Consider the following 18765-nt stretch of genomic DNA (forward strand, 5'->3'; position numbering starts at 1 on the left):
CTCAAAAACCATTCTCTTTAAGCTGTTTTGTTTAAAAATCATGGTTCACACTTATTCCCCACCCCCAAATAGAATTCTACAAGGCCTAGAAAATCTTACAAATGTTTAAAGAATATTAAACCAAACAAGACGCAAGTCCAAATCTTCACTGCACAACTTCAGTAGTTTGTCACGAGCAAGGAGAAAACAAAGCCTCAGTTGTTCAGACCTATTTAAGAGCCTTGCTCCATAACTGTACATTAGAAATCCGGTTTAATTTTGGTCACAACTTAACAGGATCTCAGCAGCCATTCTGAAGTTAGGTAAGACACGACAGCTTCAGAATTAAGGACAAAAATAAGGAAAGCTTCTCAACGGACAAAAATCTGAAGAAAACTGACAGCAGCTACAGTCCCCCATGTAAAACTGTCATTTTTTTTCAGTTTTATTTTAGAAAGAACGCAGAGAGAATGCAGACATGGTGACACTGAGCTCCTGTCTGTAGTAGTACAGCACTGCTACAAACATCATTGTAGACAGTATCAGGAATGCCACTGTGATTAGCTTTATTCCACTCTCAATCATATCCTCCTCAACAATGCACTGTTTAGTTGTCTGCATCCAAATACGTATATAAACATCCAAAAGAGTTGCCATAATAGTTTTTATTAAAAAAAACCTAATTTACATGTTTTCCCCCAGTACAGCTACGTTTTTTTAAAAAGGACTGTATGTATCAAACATTTAAGGTTCGTCCCATCACTTTTGATTCTCTTTGAAGAGCTGTCAGCCATGTCTAAATTTAAAGAACTTCACTGCAGTCTCAATAAAAAGCTGTCAGCTTTCTAAAGACATGAAAAGAGGATTTACTAGCAAGTAAACTTTGTGTTCACAGCATTCTTCTGGGTCCAAATCCCAATTCATACCTGCACGGAACTAACTCAAAGATATTCAGACAGCATTTAGGAAGGTCAGTCAACATTCATGATTTTTAACAGCTCTTTAAAGAGGTAACGGTGGAGATTAAGTACAAGCTTTTTGCCTCAGTGTAATACACATCTGAAATTAAAATAAAACATGGAAGACCAATATCTTTACATTTCATTCTTCAGAAAAAGAAGAATCTTAGAGAAAGCGTTTAGTAGTCCACTTGTGCTTAAAATACATAATGCATGAGAAAGCCAAAAGAAAAAAATTACACATTTTTTTGTACACCATGTTCAAAAAGATAACATAATAAATTTCGTGAAATTGCACTGTGTTTAAAACACTCTAGAATCTGCTCCACTTCTATGTATGGCTACAGAGACTGTCTGATGCAGTTCCTCTTTCATTTTAATTGCCAAATTGTGGAGGCCCTTCAGGGATGAGCGATGTGAAGAAGGTTGTGATAAAGGACCAAGCAGAAGCCATGAATCCAGGCTGCTGCTCTATATTGGCATCTTCACCTCCATCTTCTCCACTGTCTTCATCAATCCCATCATCCATAAGTCGTTCCTTTCAGAATGGAAATTAAAGCAATTCAGCTACTTCTGTGCAGAGCTTCGACAAAAGCTAACAGCAATATTGTACTGCATTAAGTAAGCGAAGGCATGCGACTTGACTAGAGACAGTCAGTCTGGAAGGATACATTTAAGCATCTCCGACAGTACTTTCATCTTACTCATCCCAAATTCAAGATAGTTTTTTCATATTATTAACAGGTAGTTGCATATACTTTAAAATGTAACACCTGGAAGCCTTCTAAGACACAAATGCTCCTACTCACCATCTCCTCAAGGTCAGGATTATTTGCATTCTGCCGATCACGGTTCCCTTCCACATTATTGGCTGCTTGTTGCTGGCCACCCTCTTGCCTAAAAGGGAACCATCCAGCCTGGTGTCTACGTAAGAAAATGGAACAGCTGAGAATCTCTTTGAAAAAGAAGGAAAGTTTTCTCGTAACCACTGCATTAATTTGTACAAAAAGTGCTTTCAAATGAAAGTGGCATGCACTTGTCCACAGGTCTTACTTCCAGGTGGAACAGCTATTCCTTGATGTCTGGGTTAAGAAAGGTCTTGCTAGGTTCGCAGCCACCTGAGCCAGAAGACGTGCTTTCCTCCAGCAAGGGTACTGACAACAGTACTGATACATCTTAAAGTGGGCAAGATACTGGTCTCTATGATACACTGTACAAGAAAATGCTTCCCTGCAATTCCACCAGATAGTTTCCACTTCCATAACAAGCCCTTATCTCTGACTACATAAATTTCACACATTTTTGATCTATAAATGAGCTTAGCTTCGCAGTTCTCTTTTCACATACAAGCAGTAAAGTTTTTAAATTTACACAAGAATACATCTGTTATTACACGAGCTTCCCTCCCCAACACCTGCTTCCTTAATTTTCATCCCCAAATTCTACATTTCTACAGTCCCACTCAGTCAGTATCATTGGTCCTTAAAAGCAGTGTGCTTCAAGTATTAAGAGGCATCCAATCTACAGTAAAAACATTTCGTGAATGCCTTCCAATTGGCTCCTCTCCCTGATCTGAAATTTGAATGTGAACACGCCTTACAATGAAGAAGCAGTATCTAAACCTCTGTATTCGAATCGTTACTCACAGTTTAAAGACTGTACACTAGCACTATATTCCCTATATCTGATCTGTGGTTGAACTTCAGTCTTATACTTACAAGTAAACCAGCAGCATGGCTCCCATCACCATGACAAACCGACTGAAGGAAGAATAGAAGTATACAATGCTCAGAAGAATAGCTGCTCTGGAGAACATGTACATCCAGTCCAGCCAATCACGGTTGAAGTCCTCCTCGTTCACCACGGGGCCTCCCTGGGCATTCATCTGAACGTTAGGGTTCACAGGCCTGTTGTCCTGGATGGCTACGTTTGGCACTGCTGCAGGCTCGTTTGCAGGAGCACGTTGTGAATTTACAGCCTGGGCAACCGTAGACCTCACTGGTTCAGTGCTGGAAGTCACTTGGGCCGAAACAGCAGCTTGGCTAACGATTCAAATACAAAACTTCTGTCAAAGAGCATGAAACAGCTTCTAAGCCTACTTTTGTCTTCTTCCCTGCACTACTGAAACCAAAATTTCAGATGCAACATAGGTCAAAACATTCTTCCCTTAAATCCTCACTTATTAACCATTTAATTCCAACCCTGGACTTTCTAATTTTGTGGACAAAGCTTGTCCTTGTAAAAACAGCACATCCAGATAAAGCAAGCACAAACATTTTGATCCCACAAATAGTATTTAAGATCCTCATTCCAATAGTGTTACACAGCACTACCTAGTACAACGCAAACTTACTATTGCATGTAGTACTGACGTGCATACATTTGTTGCCACCATATCATCTGTAAGGGACTGAATGCAGGATACACAGGAAATCCAGCAGGAATAGCCTGCCCTGGAAACTGGTTGCCTATATTGCTGTGGAAGGATTAAAAGGAAAATATTCAGTTTTGTATTTCCTCATTTATAAAATGCCCCAGTTCCAAAAAACAGTTAAAGAAACACTTCTCGTTTCATTTGTCCTTCAATGCACTGAAATAACACTGAAATATGGCAAGATCATTCAGACTATTCTAAAAGAGCTCCTCATTTTCATACAGTAAAGTAGTGAGTTAAGAAAGAAAGAAGATTGGCTTTTCTGTACTTATATTTCTGCCACTAACCTCATCTCTGGGACAAAAAAAAAGAAGCAACAAGTTGTCAATTTGTTAAAATTTTGAGCATAACTGCAGAAATTGATCCACTGAATTTCTTTCAAGTTCTGATGCCTTAGAGGCATTGTGGGAAACATAAGACTTACAAGCTTCTGTAGCTTTCCTTTAGAAGTAATAGTGCTATGATCACCGACAAAGGACTGAACATAAGCAAAGAGAGCAAAACCAATTTCAAAGCAAATTTCAGAGCAAAATTCCATAGTAAAGCTTTCAGATACAGAGTCCATACACCACAACTGTTTCCCCTCAATACCTAGCAGGGTAAAGGATTCTCCTCCCTACAGGCTTTTAACTCTGATTCACATGCAAGAGATAAAAAAGAAAGATCACTCAGATTGCAGGCAAAGCTGAGACTGCTACAATGGCTCCATGAACTATACCAGTTCCCTAATTAAGGCACCTTTGCAAAGATATCAGCAAGAGACTGCCGTAGTGTACCAGGCATCCAGCTATACAAAACACACCCAGAAAGGAAGGTGGGAGGAAGGTATCTAAACCTTTTTCCATCTTATGCATGAAAAAAATTTTCACAGTCTGAGATTTAGCAGAGTTGTGTGGCTGTTTGCTGCTTTTGGATTTAGTCATTTCTTACTTTTGATAGAAGTCTTTATCACTTCACATCACTGCCAATAACTGCATTTGCTTAAGAACCTTGACCCACACAGGCATCTCATTTGCTCTTAATTTCATATGAAACTGGGATATCAAGTGCTATTTCAATATCCTCCACTGTTTACTTGCTACTTTAAGACAAATGCTACTGATGAAGCAAAGCTGGTATCTGCATGCTGGAACATTCTGTTTGCTGTCTGTATGTCATTCTGCTGCCTGCTTTCAAACATTAAGCACGTATACAATGCAGATACATTTCTTTAGGTGGGCTGCCCACACTTGACAAATAATCCCACCACCTTCATGTTTCTCATCACTTCCAAATACTCTCCAATCTGAAATGCAAGCCGTTTCAGGACTGAATCCATCTGTTCCACTTGTACCCACACAGTACAGCAGGGCCCTGAACAAAGCCCATAGCAGCAGACAATGCTGTTCTTGCTCTCCACAACAGAAGACTGACTTGGTAGACAAGCATGCTACGTGTCCAGTCCTATCTCAACTCTAGATTTTTGGTCAATGTAATTTATAAAAACTTTAAAGCAAGAGGAAAGTGTTGAAATATTATAGAGAACAGAATTAAAAAATCTGACAGCTGTTTTCTCAAACAGGATTTGCTTTATATGCTGAAGTTTTGTGCCAGGAATTGGAAAAAAAAACAGCAAAACCAGCACTTAATTGCCAAATATTAGTATTAGTTAGTTGTACTAATTTTTTTTACTAATGAAAACGTTGCAAAATGCCCAAGGAAATGGACTCCCATGACTGCAGACTCATCATAGAGTCTATAATTCATCACGCAGTTAGAACAGAGCTCTGTTTGGTCATGAAATGACACTAAAAGTCCACAAAGCAACCTAAGTTTTGGCTACAAATCTCCACCTATTGTAACAAGTCCCTGCCTATATAAGAATTACATCCATGCTAGATTTTATTGCCCCAGATGACGTTTAAGAGAATATCTAAAACTACAGAAGGTATCTCTTCTTGCTGGAACACAGGTAGCAGATGCATCTGTTTTTGATTCAGCACACTAATTGAGAAGACTGCTGACAGAACTAAAAGGTGTTTCAAGAACACATGACTACAAATGACACTGGCACAGACCAGTATTACAGTAGAGCAAAGCCAGTGCCTAGCAGCCCAAAGAAAGAAAGCTCTATTTTTCATACCATTCCATTAATTCAGTCTTACAAAAATACCTACAACTTTTTAAGATAATTTATTCTGGTATTTTTGCTCAGATCAGGACTGTACTCTCTAAGCAAATCACCTCAGTTATTTCTTCTTACTATTTTTTTAACTGCGTCAAGGAATGCTACTGAATCACCACACAGATTTCTTCCGAGTTTCACTGAATTGAAAGATATGCTTCAGTTGCACTGCTAATGCACTTGGGCAACAAATATGCACCCATGCTTGCTCGTCATATTAGATGTAATCCAAATAAGACAGAAAGCCCTGAAATATATGCAGTGTTAATGCGAAGTTCTCACTACCTCTTCCAGTCTACAAATCCACTCCCCTCAATCCACGTTATTTGCAAACTACAGATTCAGACTTAGAATAACTTAAATAAAAGGCCCCTTTAGAACAGATCTAAAATTTTTAAGTTCTTTGACATCCGTTTTCCCAGTGACAGAAGTAATCATCACTGGCAAATTCATAGGTTGTTTTGCAGGCCTTTCACATATGAAAATAAGATACTGCAGGTTCAGAAGCACATAATCACCTCATTTCTAAAACTGAATCCAGTATGAACATGTGAAGAGTTGAATCTCATGCGTCAAAAATCAAGAATCATCATATTCTGGTAAAAATTTGGTCTTTTTGATCACAATAAAGGGGTAGAAAGAGCAACCAGACAACAATTTGGTCAATTGCATCCACTAACTACAACCATCAGATAAATTCTACACTTGTTCCTATCAACAGGTCAAGAGCAGAAAGCACAAAGCAAAGAACAGCCTGAAGGGGAGCACCAAAAACACTTAACTCTTCAAATGACTCATGGCTTAAAAACAGTAATGCTCATACAAAAAAAAATGCTTCCATATGTGACATAGGCTTTAAGACGAAACACCGAAATCACTTTGAAGACTGCTAAAAAAACATAATTGTAACAGAGTATTTAAGAGTGTTTTTTAAAGAGTATAAAGTAATCCTTAGCCCTTCCAATCTCACTTACCCCTGCATTAAATAAGGAAACTGGTGGCTTGGTGTGGGATCGCTTTGTGCTTGTGGGAGATTACGATGTCTCACTCCATCTGCACTAGTGTTCAAAGATGTAGATGAAGCTTCTTGGTTATTGGGTGAGGCAGCAGTTGATCCAGAACTGTCCAAACTCTTCAAAAGAAATAAAACTGAGGTTGGAGATAATTTTACCACCATAAAAAAGGTTACAACTATGTCCTACAAAAATTACTTGCTTTAATGTTTTGGTTTATAACTGTTTTATTGTGTCTATAGGCACCAAGCAAGACTACTGGGGTTTTATCTATTCTGGCAAGGTTTTGTATTAAAAACAAATAAACAAAAAAAAAAAAAACAAACAAAAAAAAAACCCCACAAAATCAAAAGTGCACTCAGTTGCACATAAAAGTGAAGTTTTCAGAAGCACACATTTGACAGCTCCAAGGGAAATCCATAAATCACTGGGAAACAAGTTTTCGAAAAGCTGAAACACAGAAGTTAAATTAAAAAAAAACAACTTAGCAGCAACAAATTCTAGAGGCTACTGTTAACACATCGTTAACAGATGCAATTATAAACTCAGGTTATGGCTCTACATTCAGAGATGAGAGGTGTTGCTATACAATAAAATACCCTTCTCCTCTGTCCCTGTCTTCAGCTTCCCATTCTACTCTTCTGACCATCACACTCTCCAACCTGACAGTCACCCAACCCAAATCACCACACCAACTGCTAGGAGCTGAGGAAGAGAATAACAAGAAGGTACCTAGGAACTATGCAGGCTGACAGGAATACACCTACACAGGGTCTCAGGCCTTCAATTAATTCCAGGACAAATACTTAACCCTGGAAGCAGGACAACAGCTGGCTCTCCTAGACCATTTGTCGCCACAACAAGACTGTAACTTGGTCACCAAGATGCATTATTTTACTTTTATTGTGTCTCCAGTTCCCCTTGCTAAGTACTACTGTGATGTTTACTCAAAAGCTGCAATTATTTAAGACATCTTTATCATATTTGCCCTACAAAGGAAAATGAGAAAAATTTACCACTACACAGCAGGGAAAACAAATGGAAGAACGAAGGCCATTCAAGCCTTGGAACTGGTTTCCTTCCTTCCAAATATCATAAATTCAACACCACAGACACTGACTGCTTTAAGTAGTCATTAATATACTTATTAACAATACTTGTAACTAATCTATGTAGTAATAAAACAAAAGACCCCTTTGTACTTACATTGCTATTTACAAAGAAAACAGTCTTTGGAAAGACATTGCAATGACTATTCACTCTTCCACCATGGAAACTGTCACTTTTTATGTCACATCGCAGTCAGAAACAGTACACCATCAATAAAAGAACCAAGACAGAAAGCTTATTACAGAAAGGGTATTTCACGTGTTGATAATCAACACACCACAGATGAAGAGTAACAGTTTTGTATACTCCCCTTTCTGACTAACCTTCGTGGATCACTTCATGATACCACCAGCTCTGGAAAAGCCAAGAAAATGACAGTAACAACAGGAACATCATCAATAGAAACGTTACTTTCCCTTCTGTTAAAACTGAGTACAACTAAAGAACAACATCACTTCCAGTGTAGGAGCTGGGAAAGGTGAAGGACAGAACTCAAAATGCACCAAACAGGAAAAAAAATATTCTGTGAACAACTTACTAATGCAACATTATAAATGCTTTTTATTCTTTATCTTCTTGCAGTCTAACACCACCACTGATTGCTTTGGAACTGCCTAAGTATAGGCCAGTTCTCATCAGGCAGAATGAATACTGGCCACGTTCCACCATACTCTAAAGGAAGGCTCTAATTTAACCTCACACAAAAGGTATTCACAAAACTAATCTGAGCTGCAAAGATACAAGAAGATGGAAAGAAAGGAACACACACTGTTCCATAAGGAAAAAGTGGATAAGAGATAATAGGTTAGAGAAAGTAGTGCTCGATCATCTAATAAACATGATAAGTTACAGTTTAATTTAAGTGACACCTTTAAATAATCAAATATAAATCTATGCATTCATAAGATACCTCTGCTTTTACAGTGAAATTTTAGAAATGAGAAGATAACTTGCTGGAAAACTTCCTCAGTGTAGAAGAAATTTATGTTCACTATATTGGGAAAAAAAACCAAACAAACTCACTGAGCTACTGCTGGAGGCTGAAGCTCCATGACCACCTCTACTGGTGCTCGGTTTTGGAGAACTTGGGGGTGTCCGGGAAGTGCACACCAGATGGACCATATGATACTCATCTTGCTAAAAATTAAAGAGATGGAAGAGCTGAAGCAACAACATTTGCAAAATTTACAAAAAAAAAAAAGGCAGACTGTTTAAAAATGCATTCAAAATTTCCTTTTTAATCAGTAAAAACATCCTACAAAATAGAGATCACGAAACTAAAAATCGAGCCTAGAACAAGAGATTGTTGTGTCAAACTAGCATTTTCTTCATAGCTGTCCTCAATCACATACTAAGCATTCACTTACCCACAGTTTCCCCTAAAGCTGCAGTCTTGCAGAACCAAATATCACACAAGGGTAATATAAGGAAGCACAGGTTAGGCTTTCACTTTTATTTTGGAAAAAAAAAATCTTACTCTTTACAATGTTCTATTTCCCAAACGTCCACGTTTGTGTTAAGATTTAACGAACAGAGTTATTCAGTAACAGGGAAAACAAAGAATGGAGCTAGAATTCCATGAGCAGGACAAGATAAGAAAAATACACTAGGCACTGCAGTTTAACTCAAGCCTACCCTGTAGACACCACACACTCTGAAAACGCTATTCAAAGCACCAAACCAGATTTGAGCATTCCTAAATACTTCTAAGTGAGGAAGTGAACCAATAGGATCACTCAAAGCCGTGTCAGCAATAAAAGTAATCAGCTTACACCAGTTCTTTGCGAATACGCTCCCCTACAAAACATGGACGTCATAACAAACTTCAATCTGAATCTGTTTTACCATTCCAAATGGAAACATTTGGCCACAGCAACAAAAATAGCTCTTCATATTTAAATTGCACACTACAGCTTCCTTCTAATCAAATTTTATATACAAATATTACTAGAAAAAGAGCTATCACCTAGTTAGACTAGACTAACACCTATGGGCTGTGGTTTATATGACTACAGACTGCACCTACCAATGCAGTGCAGTCGGGCTACAGTAAATAATGTGATGACATTTAGAAATACAAGAATTAAAAATATTTACTTATTTTTCAGCTTTGACCTTTAGGAATACCACTGTGCATTCTGGCTAGCACAGTCTCCCTCTATGCACACTCACTGCAACTCCTCTGCATACAACAGTTTCCAGTCTGCATTTCAGTTTCCAGCACAGCCTCACTGCCACTTCCTACTAGCTGGTGACAATGAGCAATAATGAGACAGCTCTGAACACAAATGATCAGCATTCTGGCCAAGTCAAAAGCCATGACCCTAACTACTTACTTTCTTTCTACAAAATAACTTAAGTGACTTAGAGAGGCAAAGGCAGGCAGAAAGGGACTGTTTATATATGAATAATATGTTGTAATAACTCATTGAAAAATCACTATGCTCCCAGCCATTCAGCCTCCAGGTATTTCTTATCAGCAAAATGACACTGCTCAGTATCAAAAAAGCAAGTATCACAGAGCTAATCTGAAAGACTCAGGAAATCCTCTCAGAATAACAGGAATTTATAGTTAAATGAATAAGAAGAATACCGAATGAAACTGAAATAAAGAGCTAACACATCTTTCTTTCAAAAGCTCAAGCCCGAAGTACACAACTTTCTTCTCTTCCTCACCCTTTAAAGCCTGTGTACTTACATCTGATGGATATTTTTCTAAGTTCAGTCAGTTTTTATAACTGAACCTAAGGCCTATACCAATTAAAACACTCTTAAGAATATCCCTCTTATACTGAGGGAAGACAGCTTCTCTATCAGATTAACAAGGCGTGACACAGTTTGTATTTACTGCCAAGGACTTTGCTGCAGGCAGACCAAGTAAATTTAAGGGATACAGACTTGATTTTGCCCATCACAATATTTGTTTTGAGCAAAATCTCATTCATACTTCTACAAACCTTTAAGATGTACAGCATACCAGCTGGCAATAGTTCAGTTCTGTAATAAACTTAACACACAGTAAATATAACCACATTTTTTGTAAGCAGGTAAATCCAACTTTGTAAGGTTTCTTTCAGAATCAAGAGTGTAAAGAACAACAGCATCAGCCTACTTCAGCAATACTCAAAATACTTAATCAGTTTCTCCTTATTTGACATGGAAGCCGTTACTCACTTTTACTAAAAAAATATTCTCCTTTGGAGGAGACTTCACTCTGTATAAAACAGAAAAGCATAACTCAACTCTGCAGTTTTCATACTGATTATAACTTCAGCACTTCACTAAAAGGCACCATTACAAATGCTCATGAGCTCTATTACAGATCTTACATATTTAATGAATACAAGATGTAACAACTGTTTAGTGACTTGAAACATTTCCTAAATACAGCTATTGGTGCAGCCAGGTCTGTTTAATGGAAGTTTAAAGAACAGTCAACAGTGCTCTAGATTATCTGTTAGCACCAGAACCAAAACAGAGAAAGCTCTTGATACTCTGCCCTAAAAACATATTTCTTTTTCTATACATTAGGAACATTACTAACATGATGAAGTCTCAATTATTCAGCAGCATTCACTTAAGCTATGCAATTCAATCTGAGAACCAAGCGCACACATTTCAAGATTTTCTACATCAGATGCCATGGGTATTCAGGATTTGGATTTAGACTTCATGCTGCCTAAGGAGCACAAAGTCAGACAAGCCAGCAAAATAAATTTGTTGGTTCTTGCATTGCTTTAAAACATCAGGAATAGCTGATACCTGAAGAATAAAGCCAGGACAACAGACACCTCTCCCAGCAAAACCATCTGTGAATTTAAAAGTCTTTACTTGCACATAAAACGTTAGCCTTAACTTGCTCACAAGTCCCTTTTGGATTTTGTTGTTGGATTTAAGTCCAGGAAATGAAACTATGACCCAAACTTTAACAGAGTTCTGTTAAATAATCCTGCTTGAGTCAAAGCAGGAAGTGTCGTATCACTGGTTTGGGCTTTAGGCAAGCTAAATCTCATCCATCAGAAACACCCCTCAATCCACAAGCATTACAGTCACACAAACGAGGGACAATTGAAAATACATTTTCCAGAATACATCAACGTTAGATAGTTGGTCACATGCTGTAGCTTATTATTAAAACTTGAAGTTAAAACAGTGCAAATCTAAATTCCTATTTCCTAAAACGTGTTTTTGCTCAGAAATCATAGGGTGTTGATATAAAGCTTACTTTTCTGAGAACATCTTTCAGCTGCAGGTGATCAGGAAGCAGTCTGCCAGAATACACCAGTCTCTGATCCTTTGTGGACTAGGAGATGGGACAAAGAAAGGAATTTAGCTTTTTCCAGCTGTAGGGACATACAGCTGGTGATAACATATGCAGATGAGAAAAAACCTCTTAGCATTTCAACAAATAGACAGTCTTTAAAACATTTCAGAGGCCTTCCAAGTCCAGCTGACTATTTAGTTCTGAAAAACTGTTCTGCTATTAAGCACTCACCAAGAGCACCCTAACATTTAACATCGCTTAACTGATAAGTGCTGCTCAAGACAACCATTAAGCACATTCGGAAAATCCCTTCATTTCAAGGAGTTTCACTCTTCACCCTGCTCCCATTCCCCACATGCTTGCTGGCAAAGCAGATGGAGAAGTGGCTGGAGCAAGGGAAAAAAAATAGTATAATGATGGAATGGTCATTAAAATATACAGGAAAATGGCAAGCTTCAATTTTTTTCTGTAAGGAATTCCTGTTATTAGTCTATCTATCCGCTACCATCCCTATCTCCCACCACCCATCATCCCTCCAAAGAAAATATGAAACACACAAGAAGAAACAAGAAGAGGGAGGTATTAAAAGCACATTCAGAAGCAAAAGGTCTTTCTTTTTTATAAGGAGCCTTCAAACTCAAATAAGCTTATTTGTCTGTTCTTACTACTTCCACACTTTAGAGCTGTTTAATAATAAAGATTTCTTTAAAAATACACGGTGCTCAATTTATAAGGCAGTAACTTTTAAATACTCCCAGCTGAGGAGATCATGATGACTGTATTTGTGGTACCTAACAACAGTAAGATGTCTAGTACAGTAAATCATAACACTAAGCTGCCATAACTTAGTGAACAAACAGCTCCTTTCATGAGAAAAGCTTCTAAACGTTCACCCATACAGAAACAAGTGTTTTGTTTTTTAAGAGAACCCAACTGCTACCTACTTCAATTTAGATATCCGCTTGTACCATAAGTTAATCCAACAGCTCTTATCACTGGGAAGAATGCTAACCTAACCAAATGCTAGATGAGGAAATGTAGCCTAACACCAGTGGAACTGACACGCATTATCAGCACGATATATTTGAAGAATCTTCCCACCATGCAAACAGCCAGCCTTACACCACTTCAATCCCTCTTTCTCCCCTCCCCCAACCCCCTCAAGTTGCTTTCGCTGCAAGCACAGTAACACTAAGACCCAAACAGCTGAAATTCACACAAACAAGGTAAAGCTTTCTCAGAAGCCCTGACAATCTCTTCCCTGGTAATGACCTTTTTGTGATGTCCAGCAACTTGGGAGAAAACAGAAGAGTTAACTGAAGAACTTAATTCTTCCCCTAAATAATCTATAGTCATAGAATTTAAAATTCTTGGCTTAAAGTATCCATAAGTATGCATCATATCTGAGAAGTTTCTGCTTTAAAAAAAATATATATATAATAATCTAAAGTCATGCTAGTTGTACATGATTAAGTACACGGGTTTGAACTACAAGTGGCTAACCTGCCATATGTAATACAGAACTGCTTCTATTGTGTAACACTGGAAGAAATATTTTCTATATTATTTTCATCCTATATTTTAAATTGGTGACACAGCAAATCACAGAACTAGAGGACAACGGGAAATGGCCACAAACTGAAGCATAGAAAGCTTGTGGGAACTTCTCTGCAGCGAGAGTAATGCAGCACCGGCACAGCTGCACAGAGAGGTTGTGGAGACTCCTTCTCTGGAGACATTCAGGACCCGCCTGGACGCCTACCTGTGCAACCTGGGCTAGGGAGCTGCTTTGGCAGGGGGTTGGACTCAGTGATCTCTGGAGGTCCTTTCCGACCTCTACAATTCTGTGATGCTGTGATTAACTTCCAGCTCCAATGACGAAATAGTGCAATGAACTGAAAGTCATTACTGCACTATTTCTACTGATTATTTTCTTTTAAAGAGCAACAACAAGAAGTCAGTCTCTCAAATCCAACTAAATTATTTCGAATCACGCTATTTTGTTGTCAGCTTGTTTCAGTCAGCAATAGGCTGCTAACAGGATACAAGTTTTCTTGCATTGTATACCAGGGAAAGGCCTTCTCAGAGCAACTGCAAATCACAGCACAGCAACAAGACTGCAGAAAACTTTCAAATCATTAGCAGAACCAGGGAAAAGTCTCAGAAACCATGCTTCAGGGTCCTGAGACAAACTCAGTTAAAAAAAACAAAGAGAAGCCCTAAGCTAAGAATTTTGTACCACCATCGAACAGCAGCACATGGATGTGGTATTTTGCCAGTAACACTATTTCCTACATGGTTCAATTCAGCCTGTTTCCTTCAGTATCATAATTGCATACTTTCCCAGTCCCTCATATAATGACAAGTTATTTAATAAATAAAAACTTTACTGATAAGAAACAGATTAAACCTCTCTGATCTGACTGCTATAGCAGTAATGCATTCCAACTCAGTGGAAAATAAAAAAAATAAAATTAAAAAAAACCCACCACAAAATAAATTCTTATAGCTTAACTTAACAAAAACTGAATACTGTTAAACATATTAGGCCAGGGACATTAATGCAGGAATCACAGAATTGTAGGGGATGGAAGGGACCTCTAGAGATCATCTAGTCCAACCCCCCTGCCAAAGCAGCCAGAATTCTTGAATTTCATACTCCTCCCTACATAGCTGCAATATCTAACTGTGCACTACAGAAATTATCCCTCGTAATTCTCAGGGTTAAACCCATCCTACAATCCTGAAACCTGAGAGGTTTTCTTTTTAAATAAATAAATGGGGATGGAAGAAAGCAATAAACATGAAAACAAAGTTAATTCACATATATGCCAAAGCAAATTGAACTGGCATTCAACTCACCCTGTGTCACAGAGGACTGAACACCACAGCTCCTGCCTCAAAGAACATGCTCGCTGCTGGACCAAACATCCAGCTGCAATGGAAAGACTCCAAAAATCCTAACTAGTAGCCCCAATTTGAGAAGTAAATTCACAACTCAAGATAAAACAACTCAAGGACTCAAAAGCTAAAGCTCAAACTTGGGATGGAAAAGACAGTTTTCTGATCGTAATCCAGAAGCTATGAATTTTAAATTAGCAGTTAATCAGCTTTTTTCCCTTCCATTTTTCAAGCAAGACTCCTACAGTGCTCGGTTCAAGTTAAATATGCCAAGAACATTTCCAAAACCACTAAAGCGAACATGATAAAGTAACATCTTCTAGGAACATCCATCCTCTGACCTATCCTCAGCTTCAGTTGCAAGACATCTGGTTTTCAAGTCATTCAGCCTCTCTGCCACTCATCTGTAGGAAATAAAACCCCAAAGAACTACATCTGGTTAGAACTGTGGGAAGAAATACATGCTAGGTGACAGGTAGTACAGGAAATGAGAAACAGGAGTTTTAAATTAACAATTATGGGTGTAACTGATAACAGCAATTAACACACAGAACGCAAGATCCACCAAGGTTTGAGATGTACAGGTTGCTTCTTTAAGTTCTCTTTTCTTCAATAAGCATTCATTTTAGGGAAGTTATAACTGGAGTACTGTAAAAACAATGAGGCCAGTTGGAAAAAAACTGACATACTGAACCTTAGTATGGACCCACAAACTAATTTAATGCTGATTTAAACCACTAGCTTATTCAGTGACTTATTAAAGTACGAATTCCAGCTTTAACAGCAGCTAACTCAATTTATATCTACGCTGTACTTGGAATTTATACATACTTACATAAGTAATCCACACAAATTTATCTAGGAAAGTCACAATGACACTGCCTCAAAGCCCAGCCTGTCACCTGCCTATTTCAACAATCACATTTTCTGAAGACATGCCCTCAATGGACAGTTACTGTAAGGGCTGTTATTGAATTAAACAGAAAAAAAAACAGATATATACAGGAGAATAAGGCACAAGTCACATGTGGAAACTTGCAAGATTCTTCTGCAGTGATAGCAGCTGATTCTTACTTTGCATCCTTCAATTTGAGAACATTGCAATACTTGCACGAAGTATCTGTGTTCTGATGTACCCTTGCACTTTTAAAATAGCATGGAGAAGTTAGATCCAGGACATATCAATCCATGGAATGCAGACATTTTACTGACACATTTTTGATGCTTCTCTGTTTAAAAAATAAAAAATAAAGAGAAAGAGGGCCTTAAAAGCACAAATGTGTAAATAAAGCTTAAATTAAAAACAAACAAAACAAAGCAGCAAGACTACATCAAAAGCAGCCAAAAGATAAACTTCTCCATCTGATCACACAGAGGAGATCCTTCTCTTACATTCCCATGTTATTACTATATAGAACCTTTCAAATTAATAATACTGAGTTTAATTACAAATAAGTTAGTACATACATTAAAGCCAAATTAAATTGAAATACTGAGGTAATTTTCACTAAAGAAACTGCCATCACCTAACCCAGAACAGTTTCGAGGATTCTGAACTGCTCGTTTTAATACTGTGCAGTTAATTCTGAATTACATTTTAATAAGGCAAGGTACACTGAGGCATCAATTTTTAACAGGAGACAGACGCTTCAGGCAACTGCTACATAACATTATAATACTGGTTAACACAACACAACATAAAAACCTCTGGCTCATTAAGGATTCTTCCTAGAAGCCCATTCCAGCTAGCTCATAGGGTGAATGAGAAAATAAATGCTTGAATACAAATACCCCACAAGAGGATATTCTAGCAATCAGCTGAAGCGGTGTTATTTGTCCTTTTTGCAGTGGGTAGCCTCTCAGAAGGGACCTAATGACAGCAATAACTAAATCCACAAGTTCTCAAATACAATGCATCAGTAACTCAACTTCTGACTGCTCTTCCCCTGCTTTCTCCTGCAGGAGAAATCCCTTTCAGACACAATGCTACTATTTCAGTCATGTTCCCCCCTCCAAAAAAAAAAAAAAGTTTCAATAATTATATTATTGAGTTAGGTGAATACTAATCATCCACAATATAAAGGCAACCTTAGCTGGACATTTTGCACAGCGAAGCCCAGGCCCTACATGCCACTGCAGCATAGAGACAAAGCCAATCACTGTGTCTGTACAGTTTTCTGGAACAGGTTTTCAGAAGAATCAAATATGCTGTTCTACTTGACGGCCATTCTAAGCAGGTGTTACACTTCCATTAGTGGGATGTTTTTTTCATAACCTCTGTCATTTGTCAAATTCAGAGCTGAGGAAAGATCTACATATCCTTTATTGAACAGAAATCCGTACAGTTTCACATTAACAGCTGCAAAATACAGCTGCTGCCATCACACAAGCCTGCAAAGCAGCTGATGGTAGTTCCCAGCCCCACCTCAAAACATGGCAACCCAAAAGACAAGAGGAATGAACTCCCAAGGGGTCGCTCAATCCCACGTTTCAGAGGGCACTATGAGTACTCACCTGCCTGTTCCACCTCTGAGCCCACCAGACAGCGGAAGTTTGTCTCTATGAGTACCCCGACCGCCGCAGACAGAACGCTTAGGTTTACAGAAATAAGCCTGACATGTGATGAATAGATATCAACACGGCGCTGGGAAAGTTAAGTGGAGCATGCTGAGCTGCCATCTCACTGAAGCACACAGAAGAGCAGCTGTTTATGCTTGGACCCCGCCGGAAGCAGAGAGCCAATCCCTACACGTACAGCCCCGGGGAAAGCAGGGCTCTTCCTTGTTTATTTCGCGCAGCACCCAGCGCAGGGCCTCCCCACGTCAGAAGCCACAGAGGCCAGCGACACGAAACACGGGGGCTGCCCGACAACTCACCGGCTTGCTGGGGTAGACGTCGGACAGGTGCGACTTCAGCCTGCCCACGGTCCAGTCCAAAAAGCAGCTGATGGTCTGGTCGGTGTACTTCTGGTTGGGCGCCTTGATGATGAGGGTCACCGGGTGTCCTGCCGCGCCCTGCTCCATGCTGCCGGGCTCTGCCCCTCCTCCCCCCCCCGCCCGGCACACGGAGCCGCTCGGAGCCGCGCGCGCTCAGAACGCGCTCAACGCTCGGGGCGGAACTTCCGCAGGCAGCGGGGGGCGCCCATCCCTGCGGGGGGCGGTTCTGCACGGCACACGCGGCCACCTTCGGAAGGCCGGCCACGCCCACGAGAGAGCACAAGCTAAGCCGCACCGCCTCAACCTGCGGTCCGCTGCTGTTTGTGTAAAATGGAGGCCGGAAGCGCGGCCTCCCTCGTCCACCTCCTCCTCCGCAACCCGATCTATGCGCTAGGGGGCGCACGCAGGCTTCGCGGGAGGCTGGCATCGCGCATGCGCGCTGCGACTCTCCTCCGGGTGTGTGTGACATATTGTGACGTAACGAGAGGGTGTGTGAAGGCGCGGAGCCAGCGCGCCGGACCAATTTACTCCGTCATGCCTGGGCTGTGGGGACGCCGTGGTGTAACTCTCCCCGAGACGTCACACTGCCGTTTTACGAGCAGAATGGCGCGGGGAGAGATCTGCCTGGTGTCCCACGAGGGACGTGTGAAATGATAAAACAAGTCTCAGGGGTCCCGCCATTAGCCTGTTCAGGCTATGGTTGACAGAGTTTTCAGTTTCTGAGGAGAAAGCGCCGTTAAGGGTTGCTTTCTGATACACAAAATAAGGGTGAGGAAAGAAAAAGATCACTTGGTGTTATTCCTAATGAACATCCCTACAGTAAAGCTCATTCCCACTTCAAAAAAACCTATTGCAGGGAAAGAAAAAAAAAAAAAGGAAAAAACAGTGCTTTCCTTGTACTTCTTTCAATTACAACTTGCTGTCGTTAGCAGGGAGTGCAACTTCAATTCCCAGTTATTTCCAAGAATAGAATTTCCAAGCAGTGGTGAAATTTCGCACATATGG

At 39.6% G+C, this 18765-nt stretch overlaps 1 protein-coding gene across 2 annotated transcripts; it reads right to left on the bottom strand.

Moving 5' to 3' along the window:
* Positions 1-419: 419 nt before the first annotated feature.
* HERPUD2 (HERPUD family member 2) lies at positions 420-17859 on the bottom strand. Of its 2 annotated transcripts, XM_065752360.1 has the most exons (8): positions 17701-17859; positions 11885-11962; positions 8683-8796; positions 6511-6668; positions 3292-3414; positions 2657-2980; positions 1748-1862; positions 420-1476 (listed from the first exon to the last, which is right to left on the bottom strand). In XM_065752360.1, the coding sequence occupies exons 1-8, from the start codon at positions 17845-17847 to the stop codon at positions 1315-1317; spliced, it is 1221 nt and encodes a 406-aa protein (XP_065608432.1). In that variant the 5' UTR covers positions 17848-17859; the 3' UTR covers positions 420-1314. The 2 variants fall into 2 exon arrangements, with proteins under 2 accessions (XP_065608432.1, XP_065608433.1); XM_065752361.1 differs by lacking the exon at positions 11885-11962.
* Between the last annotated feature and the right edge of the window lie 906 nt (positions 17860-18765).

Source organism: Cyrtonyx montezumae, unplaced genomic scaffold, assembly GCF_038088225.1.
Source record: "Cyrtonyx montezumae isolate F1298 unplaced genomic scaffold, pur_monq_1.0 scaffold_8, whole genome shotgun sequence".
NCBI lineage: Eukaryota > Metazoa > Chordata > Aves > Galliformes > Odontophoridae > Cyrtonyx > Cyrtonyx montezumae.